The 25,832-nt window shown below is 41.7% G+C and overlaps 1 protein-coding gene across 6 annotated transcripts; it reads right to left on the bottom strand.

The window, feature by feature from the left end:
- Positions 1–8,131: 8,131 nt before the first annotated feature.
- CZH5orf34 (chromosome Z C5orf34 homolog) lies at positions 8,132–25,605 on the bottom strand. Of its 6 annotated transcripts, none has more exons than XM_049794342.1 (12): positions 25,433–25,564; positions 24,878–24,967; positions 16,694–17,340; positions 16,025–16,120; positions 14,609–14,732; positions 13,648–13,739; positions 13,324–13,393; positions 12,848–13,018; positions 11,183–11,271; positions 10,372–10,464; positions 9,531–9,571; positions 8,132–8,758 (listed from the first exon to the last, which is right to left on the bottom strand). In XM_049794342.1, the coding sequence occupies exons 1-12, from the start codon at positions 25,478–25,480 to the stop codon at positions 8,565–8,567; spliced, it is 1,755 nt and encodes a 584-aa protein (XP_049650299.1). In that variant the 5' UTR covers positions 25,481–25,564; the 3' UTR covers positions 8,132–8,564. The 6 variants fall into 6 exon arrangements, 3 of the variants coding, with proteins under 3 accessions (XP_049650299.1, XP_049650298.1, XP_049650300.1); XM_049794341.1 differs by having other exon boundaries at positions 25,286–25,562; XM_049794343.1 differs by having other exon boundaries at positions 8,711–8,758; positions 10,353–10,464; positions 25,286–25,564.
- Positions 25,606–25,832: the final 227 nt, after the last annotated feature.

The following is a 25,832-nucleotide window of genomic DNA, read 5'->3' as shown; positions in this document are numbered from 1 at the left end:
AGTTTTACTTCCCCGCCCGATTCTCCCCCCCATCGCACTGGGTGGGGGGGAAGTGAGAGAGTGGCTGCGTGGTGCTTAGTTGCTGGCTGGGGTTAAACCATGACAGACCTTTTTGGCACCAATGTGGGACACAAAGGGTTGAGATAACAGATCAGACCAGAGCACGTTAAAACAAATTTGTTACAAGCATTCATTATATTAGTTTAATAGTTGGTGGTCACAACGTTGATTTGTTGGCTCTTAAGAGTTGTGGTGCTAATATTTAGAGTTCTGTTATGTATCACCTCACGTGCTGTATATGGTCCCCGTGCTGCTGCTTATCATCTGTGGGACGTGGATTAACATTCTTGCTTTGATGTAATGTGTAACACTGGTTTATGGTATTATAAAATTATTGGTTGTGGGACTAAACTGGTATATGTACTCAGCACTGTCATCACCTCTATACCTCGGGAGCCATCTGTGGGAAAACATCAGCAGTGGAAGGCTGCTGTATGGAGTCCTACATGACAAGTTGCAGAAACTGCTGAAGGAGAAGGTGAATTGAGTCAGTCTGCAGAGGCGAAAGCCATCCAGCTGGCTTTAGGCATTGCTGAAAGAGAAAAGCGGCCAGCGCTCTATCTCTATACTGACTCATGGATGGTGGCAAGTGCCCTGTGGGGGTTGTTGCAGCTATGGAAGCAGAGCAACTGGCAGCGCAGAGGTAAACCCACCTGGGCTGCCGCTCTGTGGCAAGATATTGCCTCCCGGCTAGAAAATCTGGTTGTAAAAGTATGCCACGTAGATGCTCACGTACCCAAGAGTTGGGCCACTAAAGAACATCAGAAAAACCAGCAGGTAGATCAGGCCACTAAGATTGAAGTGGCTCAGGTGGATGTGGACTGGCAACGTCAGGGTGAATTATTTATGGCTTGGTGGGCCCATGACACCTCAGGCCATCAGGGAAGAGATGCAACACATAGATGGACTCGTGATCGAGGGGTGGACTTGACCATGGACACTGTTGCACAAGTTATCCACGAACGTGAAACATGTGCTGCAATCAAGCAAGCCAAGCAGTTAAAGCTCCTGTGGTATGGAGGACAATGGCCAAAACATAAATATGGTGAGGCCTGGCAAATCAATTATATCACACTCCCACAAAGCCGCCAAGGCAAGCGCTACATTTCCACCCGGTGGCTGGAAACATAGCCCATGCCCCATGCCACCACCCGGAACACTATCCCGGGCCTTGAAAAGCAAGTCTTGTGGCAACACAGCACCCCAGAAAGAAATGAGTTGGACAACGGGACTCATTTCCGAAAAAACCTCTTAGACACCTGGGCCACGGAGCATGGCATTGAGTGGGGACATCACATCCCCTATCACACACCAGCCCCCAGGAAAATTGAATGATGCAATGGACTGTTAAAGACTACACTGACAGCAATGGGGGGTGGAACCTTCAAACGCTGGGATATACATTTAGCAAAAGCTCCCTGGTTAGTCAAGGCCAGAGGACCTGCCAGTAGGGGTGGCTCTGCCCAGTCAGAACTTTTACCTACTGTAGAAGGGGATAAAGTCCCCATAGTGCACATAAAAAATATGTTAGGGAAGACACTCTGGGTCACTCCTGCCTCAGGCTGAGGCAAACACATTCATGCGACTACCTCTGCTCAAGGACCTGGGTGCACTTGGTGACTGCTGTGGAAGGATGGGGAACGCCAATGTGTGCCTCAAGGGGGTTTGATGTTAGGCGAGAATAGCCAATGAATTAAATTGTATGATGTTAACTGCAGTATAACCCTACCACTGGATGTTATCACTACTGTAATTGTCATACGCTGTATCAATGGTATTACAGGAAGAATCGCTTAGATTAAGTCAGAGTGAACTTTGATAAAACTGAGGTGAAACGCAGTAGTGATGGCACCAGAATTGCCTTCAGCATGCCACAATGCAACAGTGCACACCATACTCCTGCTGTGCCCCATGTCACCAGCTCGCCGCACTGCACCGAACCCAGAACCCGCTCTGCCCACTGAGGGGACTTCACACCATCTCTCCTGCCCAGATAGACTGTTATGCCAGGCAGAGCCCAAAGTCATAGACTGAATGAACTCAATGGACATTTTATAGGGATGGCTCAGAGACTGAGAGAATGATATCTCTGTGTGTGTGTGTGTGTGTGTATATCCATCTATCTGTCTGTATCTCTCAAAGGACAGGAAAGGTGATGGTACTTCACTAAAATGTATTGGAAAGTATGGGACCCAAGCATGATGTAAACGGTATAGAATAAGGGGTGGATACTGTCCTGGTTTCAGCTGGGGTAGAGTTAATTTTTCTTTCTAGCAGCTGGTACAGTGCTATGTTTTGGGTTCAGTATGAGAATAATATTGATAGCAAAAACTGAAAACATGAGTTTGTTAAGCAATGTTTCTAGGATTTTTCAGCTTCTCATGTCCAGCCAGCAAGAAGGCTGGAGAGGCACAAGTAGCTGGGAAGGGACACAGCCAGGGCAGCTGACCCAAACTGGTGAAAGGGGTATTCCATACCATGTGTTGTCATGCCCAGTATATAAACTGGGGGAGCTGGCCAGGGTGGATTGCTGCTTTGGAACTAACTGGGCATCGGTTGGCAAGTGGTGAGCAACTGCATTCTGCATTACTTGTTTTGTATATTACATTTCTTTTATTATTATGTCATGTTATTATTTTTATTATTATCATATTATTATTCTCATGTTATTATCATATTATCATTATTATTTTCTTCCTTTCCATTCTATTAAACCGTTCTTATCTTAATCCATGAGTTTTATTCCCCCCACCACCCCCCCGGATTCTCTCCCCCATCCCTCTGGGTGGGGGTAAAGTGAGTGAGCGGCTGTGTGGTGCTTAGCTGCTGGCTGGCCATTAAACCACAACACTTACCTATGATAATACATTGAATATGTTTCAAGATTTGTCCTGGTCTTAAATATGATACTAAATTAAATCCTTTACACTGTAACAACAAAAAAAGATACAGTTTGGAGGATTCTTAGGACTGATGCTCAAAAATCCCAAATCTCTCTCTGCAACAACTGTTGAAACAGTTTCTCATCTATAATCCAAAACACTGTTTTCATTTACATACTTTGTAAACATATATGTATTACCACCCTTGTACTCCTCCCTGAGCAACTCCTTGTTTAGCTTAGAGAGTTGCACATAGAATAAGCATTAAGAAAACCAGAACCACTGAAATATCTTCGCTATTTATTACAAACACAAAGACAACAACCATTCAGTCAAGCAGAAGGAACCAAAACTAACTCCTTACAGAGCAAAACTACATATGCTTTCCCCAAGGATGTGCTCCAGCAGCAAACTCTACTGTTACTTTTAGGACTTGTCTACTGTCTGCCACATTACCTTCAGAACAGCTCTTTTTGCAGGAAAAAAAAGAAAATTAACTGATCCCAGCCATTTCACTTTTCAAAAGTTGACTGTTGTAATTTGAAAATAAAGGCACTGTTACTAGCATTAATAATCATGTAAATGTTCTTTAAAACTATTTATGTTCAGTAACTGTTATGAAACCCTTTTGTACAAGGTGATTTCTTGGGAATATATTATTGTCTTTGAAGAACTGCTTGACCCCTCAAAAGAAATTGGAAAAAGAATTCAAGATCTTAAAGACACCCCCACCCCACTCCCAAGAAGCAATTAGAGGATAACCAGGTTATAAAGACAGAGTACTTATTTCTGTGATAACATTAAAAAGAACACTTTTGAAATAAAAATCCTCATATAAATGATGTATTCCCTAGCTTCATTACATTAAACACACTGAAAAGCAGTCTTCAAAGAACAGTATCAATTCTAATTGTCCCAACTGATAAACTCTTCTGTCCTTTTGGGGAGCCACGGACGTAGACCACAGTATCAAAGCCTACATCCTATCTAAAAATGGATTCTTCCCAAGAAGTTGCTATTTCTGTGCTATACATTAAATCTTGATAATCCTTCTTCATACAGTTCTATCAGGTAAATTTTTACTCTAAATGGGCTTTTTATGAGTGTATTAGACTTCCTTTAAAAATGAATACTTCTAACAATGTTGACACATAAGTTTATGATTTTAAACACATTATTGTTTATAGCCCCAGAAAATACAAATGTTTCTTCCAGATTATTTACACTCCTGTTTACTGTAGAACTATCCACAAGACATGACTACTGGCATTTGTCTTTATAGAAAAAAAGTCTGCTGGATCATTTATTTGGAAAACGTTAAAAGAGAGAAGAAAACATGAATAATACATGAACTTTGCACACAGATGAAAAAAAGTGGGTCAAGTTTAGAGTCTGTTAACCATGACTGGGTCTCTTCTGAATGAACATGTAGACACAAAGTACTTCCTGAAACAGTGGAACTGCCATTTTCTGGTGGGGGACTTTACAAGATACAGTACATTTCTGAACAGATACCATTTTAAGGAACAAATGGTGATCTCCTCACAAATGTTTCTTCTATATAACCATCATGCCAGGTTGAATTTTACTTAAAATTACCATAAAATCTGTATAAGAATCCAATATGTGAAGAGCTGATGTAGCAACATACCTTTAAAAAGCACACCAGTGTTCAGAATCAGACTTACCCTGGGACTAGAACATATTTTTTCCATTGCAGTTGCCTTATTCCAGTAGCAAATATGGTCTATGTCTCAGCATCAAGCCTCTGTCCTTTCTGAATCCAGTCTGCCCATTCCAATGTAGGAAAGACCAAAACTCATTTGTTCCATCCTAAATAAATTGAACCAGGCAGCAGTAAGCACCAATACCACACAAAGCTCTTCAAAACATACACGACAATTAAACAACAGTCAAAAATACAGAAAAAACCAACATCTTTTTAACTAATTCCTGAACACATAAAATTGAGCTAAAAGCAACTTCAGCTAGGGCTTAGAAGCTCTGTTAAAGAAAGTGGGTAAAAAAAGACCATAAAACAAGAGAAGGGCCCAAATAAAGATGGAATAAGATAGTAATTAAAAGATAATAAACCCCAATGTTGTAAAGTCAGAAGAAGGCACTTCCAGCCTTCTGCTTTAAGTAACTGGATTTCAAAGTATACAGATATTTTACCAGATTTTCCTTTGTAACTGTGTGCCTGAAAGATTCTCACCTAATGAAACATTTATGAGTCATGTCCAGTGATCTCTTTTTAATTTCATCCCATCAGTTGGTAACCTTGGAGTAGATAAACAGAGATGTATAAATTCAAATAGCAACAGAGGACTGTGTCAGTTCTGTGGTAGGCTTACACTGCTTTGCTATGGATACTATTAACATGGGCATAAAGTACACAGGAGAAATATCACTATAGACTTAAAAAAAAAATAATCCCCAAATGAGTATGATTTGAGGATTATGTATCATGAAATAAAGGTAACAATGCCAACTGGAAAACATGGACAACATGTAAATGGGTGTCTTTGAGCCAGAATGAAGAACAGGAAGCAAAAATGTGGCTTCAGATTACCCTTAGTCAAGAGCCATGTCCATGGCATAACTGTTCTTTTTAAACAGTCTGTCTCTGCTGTCTTTTATAGACAAAAATGACTGCTGTCTGTGTAAAAATCTAGTCACGTTCCCAGGTACAACAGCATAAGTATAAATATTCTGCAGATAAAGAGTGAAATTAGACTAGAAAAAGCAAAACTCCATTCAACCAAAATAATCTCAGAAATTACAATTTTTAACATAAAACCAAAGACTGTATTTTTTGTCTGAAAAATAATGATTTTCAGAATGTTCACAAAATACCACAACAAAGTGTCACAGGTTTTTCTATCTTATAAATCTCAGAAAGCATAGTTGTGGAGCTTACATTCTTGTTAGAACAGTGGGAAATAGATGTATTATAGAAAAATACTTAGAAACCTATGAGTGGTCAGTCCAGTTCACACATTGAAAGAAAGATTTAGGTTGGGTTTACATGAACCACGTGCACACAACAGCTGATAGAGTAACATGGCTTAGAGTTGTGACTTCTCATGACATTTTTATGTGAGATAAAGCATAACGTACAATCACCTATACCTACAAAATGCAATTTTGCTGATATATTTAATTTCATTTAAGGAAACTACAAAACTCATTTTAACAAATGCACAATTAACATTGTAAATTACTAACATGAGAAGATACTTAGATCAAAGCTGTAAATATGCATTTGGAGAATTAGCTGACACTAAGAGGCCTTTCAACTCATGGTGTAAGAAAAAAACCCAAAAACCCAATGGCTAAAATTTTTGTTTAGGAAAATTGCTTTCCAAAGTTTTTGGCCCAACTTTGCAAGAAGTTATTGGGTACAAGAATATACATAGGAATTTAATGCATAAAATTAGTAGTATTATGCACTTCATGCAAGAAGTCAAAAGATCGCAGTAGTCCCTTATAATTCTATAACCTCCTGAAAAATGATTATTTGATATTGGATGTTAATTTATATGAAAAACTCCATAAAGTATACAATTACCATTTAAGACACAAGCTCAAACATTTAATGTATTATCTCATGGAAAAGCAGATCCAAGCCTAAAACAATCTGTGAAGAACTGGTAATGCAAGTATTTTTGGGTCAGATAATTATAATGCATTATTGGGACTGGAGGGTGGAAGGAAGCTGAAGAGGAAAGAGGACGAAAGCAGGCAAGAAATCGGTAGGATTCTACCAAGATACTGAGGAACAAACTGAATTAAACCCACAAGCAATTTAAGAAAAACAAACAAACAACCCCCCCCTAATATCAGGATTTAATTAAATTGTTTATTTCAGGGCCATAAATTAAAGTGTTTGAAAAGAGATACCACGACACCAGAATGCAGACCTTCTTCTTATTAAATACTTTGGAACTGAGATGTAGCTAAAAGAAAGAGTTGAAAGAAATGTCCTAAAAGTATTTAGTAACTAGAAACAGACCATGGTACTATCCAGTAGAAGAAAAAATGATTTGTCATCCTAGATAAGAAAGAAAAAAAAAAAAAAAAGGAAGAAAACAGCATGAGCAGTTTATGCATTGCCCTCATTAACTACCACAGCATTTGGATCATAAACAGCTAACCCAACTTAAGATTAAAATACAATCAGTATATGTAACTAAATAGAGGGATGCAGGAAAGACGGGCATGCGGCAGACAGATACATAGAATTACAGAGATCAGCAATAATTTTTACGTCACGAGGAAAGGGTATGCTTCGTCTCAACACCCAGCACCGAAGCCCCCTCATCAGCCATCTCCTCAGTCATTAATAAATAAAACCGTACTGCCACCTTTACCGCAGAAACGGAGCCAAGAGTATTAGGGAACCTTACACGTAAGTGACATGCCTCGCTTTCGGTAAAGCACCGCATTACCGTTTCTTATGTTAAAACCTGACACGACGTATGGCTACCTCTATTAATACAATAGGTATTTGACGCTGGCTCCCGTCAGGCTGCTACGACAGCCTTCCCCCGCTTTAGCTTCTTCTCAGTAAAACCCATCGCATTATAAGCGCTCCGGGCTCCCCTCACCAACGGAGCCCCGAAACCCCCACCCCGCCGCAGGCAGCCCGGAACCATGAGGAGAAGCCCGCGTCTACCCGGCCCGGGCGGAGGCGGGAAGCCGCCCGCCGCCGCTGCCTGTGCCCAGCCCGCCCCGCCGCCCTCCGCGCCCACCTGAAGTGCGGCCACCGCCAGCCGCCCCCTTCGCCCCATGGAAGTGAAGCGCGGCAACCACCCCCACACACACCCCGAAGCCCGTCGACGCGGGCCTACGAAGCATGCGTGGCAGCGGAGCACGCTGGGATGGCGTTCCGTCCGCCCGCCCGCCCGCCGCCGCTGAGGGAGCGGCCTGTCTCCTCCTCTTCTCGCCTGGTGCGGCGATGGGCGCGGGGCTTGGTTCTGAGGGAGGAATGATTCTAGCGATGTTAGGAACAGGGTTGGGGGAGTCACAACATGATTAAATAAAGCGCTGGAAGAGACCCCCAACGGGAAAGGGCTGGCATTTTATCAATAAAGATACGGTGGTGCGCCACCCAGTGACGGAAGGCGCTGAAGACGCTTGAAATAAATATTTATTTACTGCAAAACAGTAGAGTAGAAAGTGTTTGCAAAACCTTTTATTCAGTACTGGGCTACTTGGTGTAAGCTTCTAAATAGAAGCACATTTTTACAGTTAAAAACTGCTTATCCCTACCCTCGTCGCTTGAGCAGGTAACTAAGTTGATTGCACAATCCTCTGTAAAATTAAACGATTCAAACAGACATCCACACATTTAAAAGTAGCGCTGCCAGGTCAGCCCTGATGTATTTATACAGCTGCGCTCTATTATTTCACCTGTTCTTTTTGCCTATCCACAATACACAAAACTCTGGTATCAGAATAGCAACTGAGAGACGTTGATCTGCTGAGGTGTTAACAACGGCACCATATCACTCTGCCTTCAGCCTTCATTCCTCCTGCACCTCTAAGCCTCCTCAGACATGGCTGGGACAGCTCCTATGAAGGTACGGAGGAGCACAGGTCTTCACATGCTATGAGGCTTCACTTCCCAGAAGCTGCAAGCAGAGATTCAATATCCCGAATTACTTTAGAAGTTTTTTCCAAAGCCTCCAACACACCCCCTTCACTGATTTCTTCTGGCTCACTCCCTTTTTCTGTTTTTCTGACAGTAATACCAGGTGGATTGTTTTTTGCAGCAGATGACCTTTCCAGAACATTGCTATTATCCAATAAAACTAGTGTTGTTTTGTTAAGGAAAAAATATCAAACTCTTTCTCCTAATGAGAAAAATACTTCTCTACATTAGTATTCATCATTCTGCACTGCAAAGTCTCACATTTCATAGGCTGGTAATTACATAAAGCAAACAAATAAAAGACTATTACTTAAAACGCCTACAACATTTATAGAAAAAGTCTTTAACTAAGACTTCAATTTATACAAAAGTTAACTTTAAAAAGGAAGCTATCTGAGGTCACACTGCACAGTTCAATAGCATGCACTTTTCATGCTAATAAAACTGAACATTGGCTTAACGACAATTACAGAGTGGCTTTAAGCACATGCAGCGCAGCATAGTTTTTTGAGCTGGCTGAACCCAATGGAACAATACTGAGGTAGTCAATAAACAGAAAGGTATTGTACTGCAACAATAAGCCCAAAAGCAACTGCATCATCCCTCTTTCAAGAACAGATCAGCAGATGAGTGTTAGCAAAACTAATGCAATACCCATTAAAGGGCTTCCTTTTTTTGGTGATTTTTTATTTTACTTTTGTACTCTGCCACTGGTTTTGCTTCTGGTGCTGTGATGCCGAAGTTGAACAAGATAAATGATAAAACAAAAATGATAAATAAGAAAACAAAAAATGGCTTAAAAAGGTAATTTGAAGAAGTGGGTAAGACAGTAGAAGAAGGTGAGAACAGGATAGAGAGCCTTTCATGATCTAAAATGCAGATGAACAACAGAATATAAAAGTGAAAAATCTTTACAGCTTTCAAAAGGATACAGTTAAATCTCTGTATTTTTTCAAGCTCAACATCAGCAGACCTGTCCAAGAAAATAAAGATTAAACAATTTAGTATTATAAAAGGTTCTCAAATGTATTTTCTACTTCAATTTTTAATAGTTTCCAGCAATACTGAAAATTAGATGAGCAAAATCCAAGTGAAAAAAATGCTTAATTTTCGCCTTTCATACCACTAGTCAATGGCTGCCTTTTGTCAATCATTTGTGTTTCCAAAAATCAGGGCTCTGCTCTAAGAATAGTCTCTTTGCTGTATGTATGTATAAATATAGACAAAATTTTCATTTCATCAGCTACTTAATCTGCTATAATTTGAATAACAAGTGCAAGTGTAATCGATTTCAATTAACACATTTTTAATACCTGAATATGTTTCTATATGATGTCAGTAGACCTTTGGTCAGTAGCATGTATTAGAAAGGACAAATATATTAGCAAGAGATACAAGTGTCACTTAGCAGTCCCAAGTACTATTTTGAACTGCTTGGTGTTCTGTTAAAAGATGCCTTTCTTAGACTAGTTTCTCTTTTTCCACTTTGCAAAATAACATTCTATAACATTAATTCTCCTTTGGCAGTCACCGTAATTCTGATTTTTAAGTAAGGCAGGCAGAAGCACCATGAAACAAGCTTCACCTAGAACTCAACTTACCTAACATTTTAAAAACTGAAAGAAAAATATGAAACCAAACAAAATAAATGGACTTACAATTTTCATTTTTGATGCTTAGGAAATGCGGTCTATAAAATTCACAGTTTATAGTTATTTTGAATTTTACTTTCAACATTATTTGTAGTCAATTACTTAGGATAAAGATGAATACCAATTTTCTTCAGTTACAGGGTGTGCTGTATATTCAGGAATCTCCTTTCTTTCATTCAAACTTCTGCACCACTCTATTGCTGTTCTGATGTACCTGTGTTCACATGAAAATTCACAGAAAAGTAGTTATTTGTGTGAGAAATACAGTCTTATTAATTCAAGCAAAAAACTGAAGGCATTAAGCAATAAACATTGATCAGAAAGAAAGAAGCTATGATTCAAAATCTAGCTTTTCCTGTTTCTTTGCCATTTTTTGATGCCCACTTTTTGTCTAGAATCTCCTTCATATTTAAATCTATGCAGTTGCAGAAATTTATAACAAAGCTGTATGATTTGTAATGCGTAGTGTACAAATGTTACTTTTTGTTTGTGACTATCTACTTGCTAAAATGCAGCACAGTAAGCTTCTGATGATTCCCATAATGAGGCTGTAATTACAGCAAGCAGATTAGAGAAAGCAATCTGCAGGCAGAGGTCGGTATCTGTAATAAAGCAAAATTGGATAAAGTGCTATCCAGTTCTATGTACCAACTCTATATAGGACAAAGATTATTTTTTTTTCTTATCCACTGATGTCAGTGCCAAGTTGCAGCTCTAGTTATTTTTCTAAAAAGACATTACTGTTACAATGGAACAACAGATGCAGTGGCCCTGAGTCATACAGGTCCTTAATCTTTGCCAGATGTGAGATGGAGCTTTTACAATTAGGTGTTTGGTTTCCCCTCTCAATATGTTTTCAGGAAATAGCATTTCTTCATATAAAAGGATTTGTACAGAACTGTTTTCTATTTAATTGTTTAAATTACTTATACCTTTCATAGATTCCAGGATGACTTATTTTTATTAGCTGCTGTACCCCATCAGGAGTAGTTAACTTACACCAGCCTACATCTTCATTTACCTTAGAAGAAAAAAAATTACAAATACTAATTTTCTGCTGCAGTCTGGAGAAAAAAAAGCAAATATAATATGCCAATTTAAGAATTAAGTATCTATGAACATTCCACTTTAAACACTTAAAAGTTTGTGTTTTGGTAAGGGTAGAAATTGAGGGGGGGGGGGGGTGCGGGGAAGAACACCTGGCATGGCTCCAACACTTATTTTGTGCTATTCAAGAATAAATTATTTCTATAAGTGTGTAGCAACGTTTCCAAACCTGTAAAATTTTCAGTTCCTCCTCTTTTTATGAGTATACAGATTTCAGTTAGCTCACATCAGAAAGTTATACTGTATCTTTTGACACATGGACGATCATATTTATGTTGTTTTTAACAGAGATACCCTCAGACATTTTAACATCTTTTCTGTGTCTTGTCACCTTAGGGTAATAAGCAAATACACTGTTAAGAACTATTAGTTGTTCAGCTTAAATAAGTAAGTTTAAATTGGAATAAACTGTGTAGACTTGTGATGTTGTGTGATTTAGAATGCTGTTCACTTACTTGGCCCAAGTAGCTAGATTTGCTGAAGACTTAGGCCGCAAGCTGCAAACTTTCACACAGATTTGCTGAACTTGTACTGAATTTGCAAGACATGCAAGACATGGCTTTCAGAGCCAGCACGAACCAGAGGATAAGGAGGGTACTATCATCAACACCAGCTGCAACTAGACAAGGTAACAGCTTGCCTGGAGACAGTGATGGCCAGTAAGCAGACAGAAGGTGTCAGGCCAGAATCACTACTGGACCAAAGGGCACGTGAAAGGTACGTGGAGACTGCGTGAAGAGGGGATGGATAGCCTGTAAGAGTATAATTGCCCGGGAATTTCTTTGTTCAGGGTCCTTCCCTGGAAGCACCCAGCTCGAGCTGATTCTGCTGCTGTACCACTGTATTAAATCATTTATTTTTATGAGATTCAGTGCCTGAGGCTCTGCTTCAGGAAACCTAGGGTTCAAACCATGGAGTGACTAATGCCCGATGCCCAGCCCAAACTCCGCTTCTTTAACAGAAGCTAAAAGTCTTGGCAGTCAACCTTGAATCCCACACTCACATAATTTTCTCTGGAGTACCATTTTTCAAAAATCAATGTTATCTTTTTACTTCTATATTAAGTAGATTTCAAAATGTATATGGAATACCATATGTGCAAGGTCACTTTTCCAATTAATTTCTCACTATCCATTTGCTCAATTACACATAATTTGAAATATAAAACAAATACTCCCTTCTCTGATCAAATGAGTGACTTCTTAAAAGCATAAAGCTTCATTTGCCTCTCTAGGCATCAGTTATGCACTAAAATATTTTTGCTCCTAATTTCTGGTTAAAATACTGGCAATACATTAACAGTGGTGTTTGTGGATAGTTCCTATTTTCATTTAGACTACTATACAAGCTCAAGAGTAAGCCACAGCGAAAACTCTTCAGTTTATATTTTATAGGCCACAAAACTTTTCTTTCATTTCCTCATTAGTTTCCTAGTAACACTTTTTCATGAAGAGTTTTAAGAATAGTCATTCCCCTAACTAATGAGTTACCTGGATCTTACTACAGGAAGAGCTGAAATCCCAGATCATAATCAAGGTCATACCATCCCAAAAAGCAGTATAGACTTTATGATCTGAGTACACAATGAGTCTTCCTATGCTGGGAATAACCTTTTCATACAGCAAAACTGGCAACATTTCTCGTCCATCTGTCTCAGGTACCTAGAACCAAACAAATAGCATTAAAAACTTGATGAAGGGTTACTTACATCATTACAGCTGTTTGTATCTCTCCCAGATTTTCAATTCACTTGCTTTTCCAGACCACAAACAGCTCTCTTTATCATGCAATTGCTTTCTGCTTCACAAATATACCTTTACACTGCATGCTTTTGGTTCCCAAATATATACCTTCTGATCTTTAAGGATTTACTCACCATTCTTCCCTCTAGATTAGGTCCTATTCCCTATAGCCTGTATAATCATCCTTATAACACTGAAAGATTTATAAATCTTCAGCTACATACCATTTTCCAGCAGCAGAGGTAATAGTTATGAGTTAACGATAGTTTAGTCTTGTAGCAGTACTGAAGTATTCTGAGGAGAAAATAAACAAAATATTAAGCATTTCATACTTACTATGTCACTTAAACAGTTGTGACCTTTGTTCTGTAAGTTTATAAACATCCTCAGTACTAATATAAATTCCTTTGATTTTTACACTTTATATATATACTGTATACTTTTATGCTTTTTATACTTGTCATAATAAGTATTATGTGTAATTTTAACCACTGTCCATTCAAAGCCAGAGGAATTAATGAAACAAAGATAAAGTAGAGCAAAGTTACTTGGTTGCCTGAGTAACAACAGAGGATATAGAGTATGGATTTCCTGGTACATCAGGAGGTAGGCTGTTTACTGAATACATCTTTTCTTCTCTCTGCAGTGAAGAGCAGAAAGGAGATGAGTTAGATACAGGCACTGTAGCATGAAAACAGTATTAAAAGCTTGCAAGATAATTAAATTTTTGACCTCCCAGAAAGCAACTATAATCCCATTAAAATCTGTCCCAGAACACAGATAAATAACTCCTTGAAAAGTAAAAAAAATGCAGCTGTATTGTTTAACATTCACCGTTTCCGTGCACTCAGTATGGACAAAAAAGTTCTCATATCAGAGAGTAGACTGTAGTTTTTTACTGAGTAACTATGTTTGACTACAAGTTAAAGGCTAAGTTTGAAGGGTACAGAGTTGACCCTTAACTCTGCTTTAAAAATACAAAGCACTGCATAAGCACGTGAGAGGATCTCTTCTCTGGGGAAACTTAACAATGGACAGACACAGAAAGGCAAACCCATTTGTCCAGCACAGAACACCTGGTCTGTGGCAAAGCCAGAACAGAACCTGCGTCTTCTAGGTTCTGTCTCCATACAGTAAAAAAAGAAAACACTTCCAAGCACATAAAGATTAAACTCTAATCTGTATATTAAAGACTAAACTTCTCTTCTAAATTAGTGAGAAATGGTTATTGTAAAATCTTACTGCAGTACATACTTAAGCTTGTGAAATAAAAGTTACAGTGAATAAGATTTATTTTGTCTATAATTTACAAAAATACATTCTGAAACAGAAAGAATAATCTTTTTTTTTTTGTGCGACTGATTGCTTGATTCAGTCATTATAGTAATTACCAATGTAGGGACTTCAGTATAGACTGCACAGCCAAATGTCTTAAAACTAAGAAAACTGCTGACTTTAAGGAATTTGGAACATATTTTTAAAAAGTTTTATAGCTTTATAGCTTTATACCTTTTTTGTTCCTTTTTGGATTGCATAATGTATGAAATAGTTTCCCAAAAATGCTCCCTCTGACTTGAAAAATGAGTCATCACCAGGATAAATTTCTGTGATGTTTGTCCTATCATGGATAAATCTAAAAGAAATAACAAGATTTTTAACAAGTATTCATAATGCTGTGTCACTAGACAAGCAAAACAGGTTAGTATACCTGAAGAAAGCACTAAGCAGAAACACATTTTCAACACAACCCTCACATGAAAAACTTTATACTGTTCCACAAATGGTAGGGTGTACCAATCACTTCTTTTAACACAGAAGATAGCATTACCAGGCTCTTTGTTTGCCTGTGTGCATGGGAGGTGGGAGTTAAACAAGCTAAGGAAAGGTTTTTTTTGTGTTGAGGTAAACATCTCACAGGAGCTGCTCATTCCACTGACCACAAAATTTAGTGATTCTGAAGAGAAAAATCCAATTTTTTAGTGTACCAGCCCTACCTAGTGTACACAGAGAACAGTCAGACTGAATGATTCTTGAACAACCTGAAGGTCTTAATTTCCACTGCAGCTGTGTGTTTTTCACGAAGATCAAGGGTCTCTTACTTGTGATCATACAGTATCTGGGAGCCTAAATCCATTTAACAACCCAATTCTGCAACTCTGTGATTACATGCCTGGACTTTGGTAATGGGACTTAGAAGACGAAGTATGGCTACTCACCATACTTCCAAAGAAATGAGGTCTAGTACTGAAGAGCTGCTAAACCTTTTGTTCAGATGAGATGAAAATTTAAGAATTACACTGAGAAAAATGAAGAACACTGGGCAGAAAGATTAAAGCTTTTAAAGGCTGATTATGCTTCTGTCAAAAACTTTCAGATGCTGATAGCAACTGTAGTATTTTCAAAGTTTGTATAACAGATTTGAATGGGCAATTTTTTAAAAAGTATTTTTTTTTTTTTAACCACAGGGACAAGGTGATTTGCCAGGAAAATCCACAGTTAGCTGCCTGCAACATGCGAATTACGTAGGTCACCAAGACAAGCATTTCTAAAGCATGAAATCTTCAGCATCAAAAGAAGCAATGTAATTTGCGAAGAAACCAAGCCCTGTAATTGTCAGTGAAGTCTGTGGGAGCTCCAGCTGCCCAGTAAACCTTTAAGAAATCAGATAATCAGATCACTTCTTTAAAAGCCTTAAACATGATTTCAGACTGTTTCAGATGTACTTACTTTCAGACCTGGAAAAATAATGTACTAGAAAATTTGAAGTCCAATGAACAAACAGCAGAAATGCACAAATTCTTATATGAAGATTGTACACAATTTCTCAAAGAGTGAGAAGGGGACAAAGTAAGACATTTCATCTTAAAGCTTAATTCCCATACAGATGAAGTCTTCCAAAGATGAAACACATGGTCTCCTACATACCTATACAGAACACCCTGGCACCATACAATTTGAATTAGCTGAGGGCAGGAATACTTTTCAGTACCTCGATTCTGAAAGAAGTCACAGGAAGTCCACCTGTATAAAATACAGTAAAAGCTTCAGTAAGTCCAAAGATCCGGGGGTTTTTTTGTGTGCTAGTAATCATTTCTATACCAAAACCAGATGCATGTACACCTATTCAAAGAAGAACAGGCCACATATTTTCAGAGTCCTCTGATTCCTTAGTTATCCACATTAGTAACCAAATTAGTTTTCTCAAACCTGCAAAGGTTTTTTTGATTATTTTTAGTGGTGCTGACAGAGAATGTATGCCACTGGCCCACCTCAGAAGTATTATCATCTCAAAAATGAAAAAAAAAACCCCAAACCCAAACTAACCCAAAACCTGTGTTCTTTTTCCAGTATTCTCTTTTTCACTTACATATTTATACAGCATGTCAGAAAATAAAGTGTATTTTTCTCTGGACTACTTATGATATATTCATTACAGTAGGATACAGAATGTTGATTTCACAAATTTCATGTTTCAAAAAGTTCCTTAAAAAAAAGAATATGATAGTAATTTGTTATTTTGCTAGAGCTTGAGGTTTCAAATTGCAGAACTGTACAACATATGTTAACAACTACTAAGTAAACAGCTTAAATTACCTGTGTAAATGTGGGGCTCTGCAGCTGAGCGGCAAAGCTGTAGGTAAACAAGAAACCCTTTCACATGTTTCAGGGTCTATTAAAACATCAGCTCCTATAGATGTATGGTTGTTTTTCTCACATGTCTTCATTACATTCTTAACAGTATGTAAGTTACAGCACATTAGTGCCAAGAACAAAGGGTATTTCCATTCTTCTGGGTAGGAGGAAACAGACCAACGCTGTGTAACCCATGTGTATTCAGAAGAACAATTTGTGTAGAACAAAGGGACTCCATCTCTGTCTTTTTGGTCTTCTGGTATGGTCGGTTCTCTGCATTTACCTTCAGCACAACCATGTTCATTCTTCTTATTCTCTGTTCTCATTTGTTTCAATGACATTTCTGCAACAGATTTTTTACTTGATTTTCCATACTGATCTCTGGTTTGATAGTTGCTGTTCTTTTGAGAGGAGCGTGAAGATGCTGCAGATGACTGGCTGACTTTGCATAAGAACTCCACTGTAAATTCTTGCTGCAATTCTGACAGGTAAAGGTGAGCATAACCATCTACTGATGAGATCTTCACACTGCCATTGTCTATAAATCTTGTCAGATCAGCCATAGTAGGGTCAGGCCATCTAACTTCTAAGATATCACTGAAAAGAATCTAATACAAGAAAAAGGATTGGAATGTGTGCCAAGATAAAAATGACCTGCTTCCCAGAAATTACAGTGGAGCATTTACATTTAAATGATGAATTCAGTCCTTCTGCAAGGTGACGTATGGCAATAAACTTTGTATTTATTTGCATACATGAACTCAACACGAAGCAAAGTATCTGACCTTCATGTCTGCTTCCTTCTGTACTAATGGAGTTCTATCTAGCCATAATGTTTTAATTTAATATGCATTCATAAACTACTAAGGTCCATGGCCAGGTGACCAGGCATGACTGCCCACAGACAGTAGATACTTCTGTTTCCAACTGCTTCTCAAGAAACACTGAAGAGAAGGCCTGAATTATTTTGATCCTTCCAGTTATCAGTAGACTTCACGGAAAGCCCACATTAAGATGGTCTACATTAAACCCCCATGTGCTCTGAAATCTTCCCTTTATTTATAAAATTAAAATAACACTGTAAAATGACATGTGACATTTGTTTATGCATTCTTACCCACACAGCAATTTATTGAAAATGTTTTGCAGCTAGGTGGGTAATCTTACTTAAGCCTGCAGCACTGCAGGTTAAGTTACACAGCTATTGCTATGATGTCGATAAAACGTATTTCTGCAGAAGAATTTAAAATATAATAAAGATTTTAGACTTTTACAATACAACATGTGGAAAGTCTCAAAAGAATAGCTTAATCTTACTGCTCTTCAAGTACAGGCTGCTGCTTCAATTAACACTTTTGTTCAAAACAAACAAAACCATTTTCACAGCATATGCCCTTGTGCTACCCGTTCTACAAAAATGAAGCAGATCATTCTCAACAAATTACTCCAAACAAGCACTGCATCTACCTTAAACCCTAGATTAAAGCTTTGCCCAAAGAGAAGATACAGTTATAATTTAGAAAATGCACTAACCACCTTCTGAAACTAGAAACATTCTGTCAAGATACAGAATGCATTTCTAGCCATCTGCAGAAGTTCTGCACAAAATGAGGCATTTTTCTTTGTATTGTCCTTATACCTGATCACCACACAGAAAATACCCTTAGTCTGCTTTCAGTTGAAGACACCAGGTAAAGCAGTGGATCCCAAATAAACACAGAAATGCAAACCATCTCAAATAAGGTGTGAAAAAAACTTAGCAAATGAGTATTCACACTTTTCATCATTTGCTTTATCTCAATTTAATCAGCTTTGCCTCATTTGACTAACCTTTAATCACCTATGTTTCAGCCCCAATTATACTTTGGCCCAGCACTGGAAAAGCCTGGACTCCAATAAAAATGAAACATGGCAGTACCTAGTGTATTAGTAAGGTGGGAAAGTCTGCTGAAGGTTATTTGGAGCACGAAAGATGAAAATATAGCATGATGAATTGCAAAAGGACCCTAAAAAAAATAATCAAGTGGCCAGACAATAACACTGCAGATAAAAATTCAGTCTAGATAAACATAATGTGATATAAATGGGGAAAAGCAATCCTAACTTTACCTATAAAAGGATGAGCTTTGAGCTGACTACCACCACCCACGAGTAAGATCTTGGTGTTATGATTGACAGTCCCATGACAACATACTCTATGTTCAGCAGCAGTTTAAGCAGTGTATTGAAGTGTTTGAAAATTCTAGGAAAGGAAGAAGAACAAACAGAAGATATAACCATGCCACTGAATATATTAATATATTAATATCCAACCCCCTGTGGTTGGTACTGCTCTATACCACAGCTGGGGAGAATGGCCCTACCTGGAGCCTCTGGCAGAAAGCACCTGGGGAGAGCCAAGGCCGACCCCTGGGGTTTTGGAGTCAGGGATATCGAGGATCTGAGGCTCGCTATACTCCAACTGAAAAAGAGATCTTGGCAGCATATGAAGGAGTTCGAGCCGCCTCAGAAGTGGTTGGTACTGAAACACAGCTCTTCTTAGCACCCCGACTGCCAGTGCTGGGCTGGATGTTCAAAGGGGGGTCTCCTCTACACATCACGCAACTGATGTCACGTGGAGTAAGTGGGTCGCACTGTTCACACAAGGGGCTTGCACAGGAAAACGCAATTGCCCAGGAATTTTGGAAGTGATCACTGCCAGGAGGCAAAGATTTTGGAATATCTCCAGAGGAGAAGGTGTTTCATGCTGAAGAGGCCCAACTGTATAATCACCTGCCAGAAAATGAGAGACAACATGCCCTGTTCCCCGACAGGTCCTGTCACATTGTGGGAAAACATCAGCAGTGGAAGGCTGCTGTATGGAGTCCTACATGACAAGTTGCAGAAACTGCTGAAGGAGAAGGTGAATTGAGTCAGTCTGCAGAGGCGAAAGCCATCCAGCTGGCTTTAGGCATTGCTGAAAGAGAAAAGCGGCCAGCGCTCTATCTCTATACTGACTCATGGATGGTGGCAAGTGCCCTGTGGGGGTTGTTGCAGCTATGGAAGCAGAGCAACTGGCAGCGCAGAGGTAAACCCACCTGGGCTGCCGCTCTGTGGCAAGATATTGCCTCCCGGCTAGAAAATCTGGTTGTAAAAGTATGCCACGTAGATGCTCACGTACCCAAGAGTTGGGCCACTAAAGAACATCAGAAAAACCAGCAGGTAGATCAGGCCACTAAGATTGAAGTGGCTCAGGTGGATGTGGACTGGCAACGTCAGGGTGAATTATTTATGGCTTGGTGGGCCCATGACACCTCAGGCCATCAGGGAAGAGATGCAACACATAGATGGACTCGTGATCGAGGGGTGGACTTGACCATGGACACTGTTGCACAAGTTATCCACGAACGTGAAACATGTGCTGCAATCAAGCAAGCCAAGCAGTTAAAGCTCCCGTGGTATGGAGGACAATGGCCGAAACATAAATATGGTGAGGCCTGGCAAATCAATTATATCACACTCCCACAAAGCCGCCAAGGCAAGCGCTACATTTCCACCCGGTGGCTGGAAACATAGCCCATGCCCCATGCCACCACCCAGAACACTATCCCGGGCCTTGAAAAGCAAGTCTTGTGGCGACACAGCACCCCAGAAAGAAATGAGTTGGACAACGGGACTCATTTCCGAAAAAACCTCTTAGACACCTGGGCCACGGAGCATGGCATTGAGTGGGGACATCACATCCCCTATCACACACCAGCCCCCAGGAAAATTGAATGATGCAATGGACTGTTAAAGACTACACTGACAGCAATGGGGGGTGGAACCTTCAAACGCTGGGATATACATTTAGCAAAAGCTCCCTGGTTAGTCAAGGCCAGAGGACCTGCCAGTAGGGGTGGCTCTGCCCAGTCAGAACTTTTACCTACTGTAGAAGGGGATAAAGTCCCCATAGTGCACATAAACAATATGTTAGGGAAGACACTCTGGGTCACTCCTGCCTCAGGCTGAGGCAAACACATTCGTGCGACTACCTCTGCTCAAGGACCTGGGTGCACTTGGTGACTGCTGTGGAAGGATGGGGAACGCCAATGTGTGCCTCAAGGGGGTTTGATGTTAGGCGAGAATAGCCAATGAATTAAATTGTATGATGTTAACTGCAGTATAACCCTGCCACTGGATGTTATCACTACTGTAATTGTCATACGCTGTATCAATGGTATTACAGGAAGAATCGCTTAGATTAAGTCAGAGTGAACTTTGATAAAACTGAGGTGAAACGCAGTAGTGATGGCACCAGAATTGCCTTCAGCATGCCACAATGCAACAGTGCACACCATACTCCTGCTGTGCCCCATGTCACCAGCTCGCCGCACTGCACCGAACCCAGAACCCGCTCTGCCCACTGAGGGGACTTCACACCATCTCTCCTGCCCAGATAGACTGTTATGCCAGGCAGAGCCCAAAGTCATAGACTGAATGAACTCAATGGACATTTTATAGGGATGGCTCAGAGACTGAGAGAATGATATCTCTGTGTGTGTGTATATATACGTGTATATATATATATATATATGGAATCACAGAATAGAATAATAGAAATATTTAGATTCGAAAGGACATTCAAGATCATTGAGTCCAACCATTAACCATGCCCACTAAAACATGTCCTGAAGTATCCTGTCCACTCGCTTTTTGAATATCTCCAGGGATGGTGACTCACCCACTTCCCTGGGCAGTCCATTCCAATGCTTGACAACCCTGTCAGTAAAAATTTTTTTCCTAATATCTAGCCTAAATCTCCCTTGCCTCAACTTGAGGCCATTTCCTCTTGTCCTATCTCCAGCCACCTGACAGAAGCGACCAGCACCCACCTCACTACAACCCCCTTCAGGCAGTTGTAGAGAGCGATCAGGTCTCTCCTCAGCCTCCTGTTTTCCAGACTAAACAGCCCCAGCTCCCTCAGCCGCTCCTCACAAGACTTGTGCTCCAGGCCCCTCACCAGCCTGGTTGCCCTTCTCTGGACACGCTCCAGCTCCTCAGTGTCTTTCCTGTAGTGAGGGGCCAAAAACTGAACACAGGACTCGAGGTGCGGCCTCACCAGTGCCCAGTACAGGGGAACAACCACCTCCCTGCTCCTGCTGGCCACACTATTTCTGATACAGGCCAGGATGCTATTGGCCTTCTTGGCCACCTGGGCACACTGCTGGCTCGTATTCAGCCGGCTGTCGACCAGCACCCCCAGGTCCTTTTCCACCGGGCAGCTTTCCAGCCACTCTTCCCCAAGCCTGTAGTGCTGCATGGGGTTGCTGTGACCCAAGTGCAGGACCTGTCACTCAGCCTTGTTGAACCTCATACGATTGGCCTTGGCCCATCGATCCAGCCTGTCCAGATCCCTCTGTGACCCTTCCTACCCTCAAGCAGATCGACCCTGCCTCCCAACTTGGTGTCGTCTGTGAACTTACTGAGGGTGCACTCAATCCCCTCATCCAAATCATCGATAAAGATATTAAACAGAACAGGGCCCAACACCGAGCCCTGGGGAGCACCACTTGTGACCTGCCACCAACTGGATTTCACCCCATTCACCACAACCCTCTGGGCTCGTCCATCCAGCCAGTTTTTTACCCAGCGAAGAGTATACTTGTCCAAGCCATGAGCTGCCAGCTTCTCAAGGAGTATGTTGTGAGAGACAGTGTCAAAGGCATTGCTGAAGTCAAGGTAGACAACAACCACAGCATTCCCCTCATCCACTAGGCAGGTCACCTAGTCATAGAAGGAGATCAGGTTGGTCAAGCAGGACCTGCCTTTCGTAAACCCATGCTGACTGGGCCTGATCCCCTTCTTATCCTGGACTTGCCATGTGAGTGCTCTCAAGACAAACCGTTCCATAATCTTCCCCAGTACCGAGGTCAGGCTGACAGGCCTGTAGTTCCCTGAATCCTCCCTCTGACCCTTCGTATAAATGGGCGTCACATTGGCAAGCCTCCAGTCCTCTGGGACTCCCCTGTTGACCAGGATTGCTGATAAATGATAGACAGTGGCTTGGCAAGGACCTCTGCCAGTTCCCTCAGTACTCTTGGATGGATCCCATCAGGTCCCATAGATTTCTGAGTGTCCAGACGGTGTAGCAGGTCCCTAACTAATTCCTCCTGGATTAAGGAGGGGTATGTTATGCTCTTCATCCTTACCTTCCAGCTCAAGGGGTGGAGTACCCTGAGGATAACTGGACTCACTATTAAAGACTGAGGCAAAGAAGGCATTAAGTACCTCAGCCTGTTCCTCATCACTGGTTGCTACATTCCCTTCTGTATCCATTAAAGGAAAGACATTCTCCTTGAGATTCTTTTTACTGTTAACATATTTGTAAAAACATTTTTTGTTGTCCCTTATGATAGTGGTCAGATTTAGTTCTAGCTGAGCTTTTGCCTTTCTAATTTGCTCTCTGTATGATCTAACAAGATCCCTGTACTCCTCCCAAGTTGCCCGCCCTTTCCTCCAGAGATGATAAACTCTCCGTTTTTCCTTGAGTCTTAGCAAAAGCTCCCTGTTCAGCCAGGCCGGTTGTCTTCCTCGGCAGTTCCACTTGCGGCACATGGGAATAGCCTGGTGCTGAGCCATTAATACTTCCTTCTTAAAGAATGTCCATCCCTCCTGGACCCCTGTGCTCTTCAGGACCGTCTCCCAAGGGACTCTCTCAACCGGTGCCTCGAAGAGGCTGAAGTTTGACCTCTGGAAGTCCATAGTGGTGGTTTTGCTGACCGCCTTCTTTGCCTCACCAAGAATTGAAAATTCTATCATTTCATGGTCGCTAAGCCCAAGACGGCCTCCGACCATCACACCTCCCACCAATCCTTCCCTGTTCATAACCAACAGATCTAGCAAGGCTCCTCCCCTGGTTGGCTCACCCACCAGCTGTGTCAAGAAGTTATCTTCCATACGCTCCAGGAACCTCCTAGATTGTTTACTCACTGCTGTGTTGTATTTCCAGCAGATGTCTGGAAAGTTAAAGTCCCCCACAAGCACAAGGGCACACGATTCCGAGACTACTGCCAGGCACTTGTAGAATGATTCATCTGTCTCTTCAACCTGGTCGGGCAGTCTATAACAGACTCCCAGCACAATATCTGTCTTATTGGCTTTCCCTCTCATCCTCACCCATATGCACTGCACCTTGTCATCACAATTGTGTAGCTCTGTACAGTCCAAACATTCCCTAACATAGAGAGCCATATATATATCTCTCTATATATATCTGTATCTCTCAAAGGACAGGAAAGGTGATGGTGCTTAACTAGGATGTATTGGAAAGTATGGGACCCGAGCATGATGTAAACGGTATAGAATAAGGGGTGGATACTGTCCTGGTTTCAGCTGGGGTAGAATTAACTTTTCTTTCTAGCAGCTGGTATAGTGCTATGTTTTGGGTTCAGTACAAGAATAATGTTGATAACACACTGATTTTTTCAGCTGTTGCTAAGCAGTGTTTGTACTAAGTGAAGGATTTTTCAGCTTCTCATGCCCAGCCAGCAAGAAGGCTGGAGAGGCACAAGAAGTTGGGAGACATAGACAGGACAGTTGACCCAAACTGGCCAGCAGGGTATTTCATACCATGTGATGTCACATCTAGTATATAAACTGGGGGAGTTGGCTAGGAGGGGATCGCTGCTCAGGAACTAACTGGGCATCGGTTGCTGAGTGGTAAGCAATTGCATTGTGCATCACTTGTTTTGTATATTCTTATATGACTTTTATTATTATGATTAGTGTCATTTTATTATTGTTATCATTGTCTTCCTTTCTGTCCAATTGAGCTGTTCTTATCTCAACCCACGAGTTTTACTTCTCTCCCCCCTCCCCCCCCCCCCATTCTTTCCCCCGTCCTACTGGGTGGGGGTGAAGTGAGTGACCAGCTGCGTGGTGTTTAGCTGCTGGCTGCAGTTAAACCCCAAGTACGTAGCAATACTGATTGACAGTGTTAAATGGAGGAGTAAGTAACAGTTAAAACTGTAATTTAAAATGGCAGTACTCTAGTCAACTGGCCACTGCCTTAGCCAAACTGTACTTTGCAGACAATCTCCAAGGCCTGCTCATACACAGGCACGCTAAGGCACGCGAGTCCAATTTAAGTTTATTTCACAGAAGCATTACACCTGTAATTCTCACCTTTTTTCTTTCGGGAGGTATAACGTGTGACGGTAAGTACGGGCGAGAAGCAAACTTGTTCCGGAAGTCCAGAGCGCGTAGAAGTTGTTCCTATTGCAGCGCAAAGAAAAACAGAACGGAATAATGACACAACCCCGTCATATCGCGAGTTTTTCTACGCAGCGCTACGATTTTAAGCCGATTTCCTCTTCTCTTCTGGACCAAAGGCGAAGAAATCCCCTCCATTTTACACAGAGCAACGGCGATTCCGCTCTCGCCCCCCGCCCCGCGCTGCCGGCCGTCACCGGCCTGAGGCGAGGCCCCCCGCGGCCGCCCGAGCCCTCCGCCACGGCCGCCGGCGGCACCCCCCACAGCCGCGGAGGCCGCATCCCTCCCCGCAGGGCCCGTCAGCGCCTGCCCGCCACGCACCCGGTAGGCACTGAGGGCGAAGGCGACCCGCTGCCGGGTGGTCGCCGCCGGCTGGAGGGGGTGGGCCGCGGCGGGCGGCGCCGCTTCGTACAGGTACTCGCAGCCGCAGGGAGACAGCAGCAGGCGGGACCCCCCCGCGTAGCGCACCTCCACCGAGTCGTCCCCGTACAGCACCATCAGCCTTTCGGCCTGCATCTCCCCGCCGGGCCTCAGCGCGACGGCGGGGCAGCAGCAGGAGGCGGCGGGCCCGGGCGGGGCGGGGCGCCGCGCCGGGCGGCCTCCCGCCCTCCTTCCCGCGGACCGTCGTTGGGTGGGTTGACCTCGCCTTCCTGCTGGCGGGGAGCAGGCCGGAAAGGCGGCCTGGTGCGGGCGCGCGTTTGGACGGCGAGCTCGGTGGGAATACGCGCCCTGTCTTTTCAACCTTTTGGTTTTTTGTTTTTTACGTTTTTATCTGCCGGAAGCAGCGATGCCTTTTTTTCTGCCCCAGAAACGAAAGCGAGTAGTGTAATGAACGGGTTAACTTTGTTCATGAAATCGCACATGGGGG

This window comes from Accipiter gentilis, chromosome Z (assembly GCF_929443795.1).
Source record: "Accipiter gentilis chromosome Z, bAccGen1.1, whole genome shotgun sequence".
In the NCBI taxonomy this organism is placed as follows: domain Eukaryota; kingdom Metazoa; phylum Chordata; class Aves; order Accipitriformes; family Accipitridae; genus Astur; species Astur gentilis.
The sequence above is the reverse complement of the archived record's forward strand: the minus strand, read 5'-3'. Positions and strand labels throughout refer to the sequence as shown.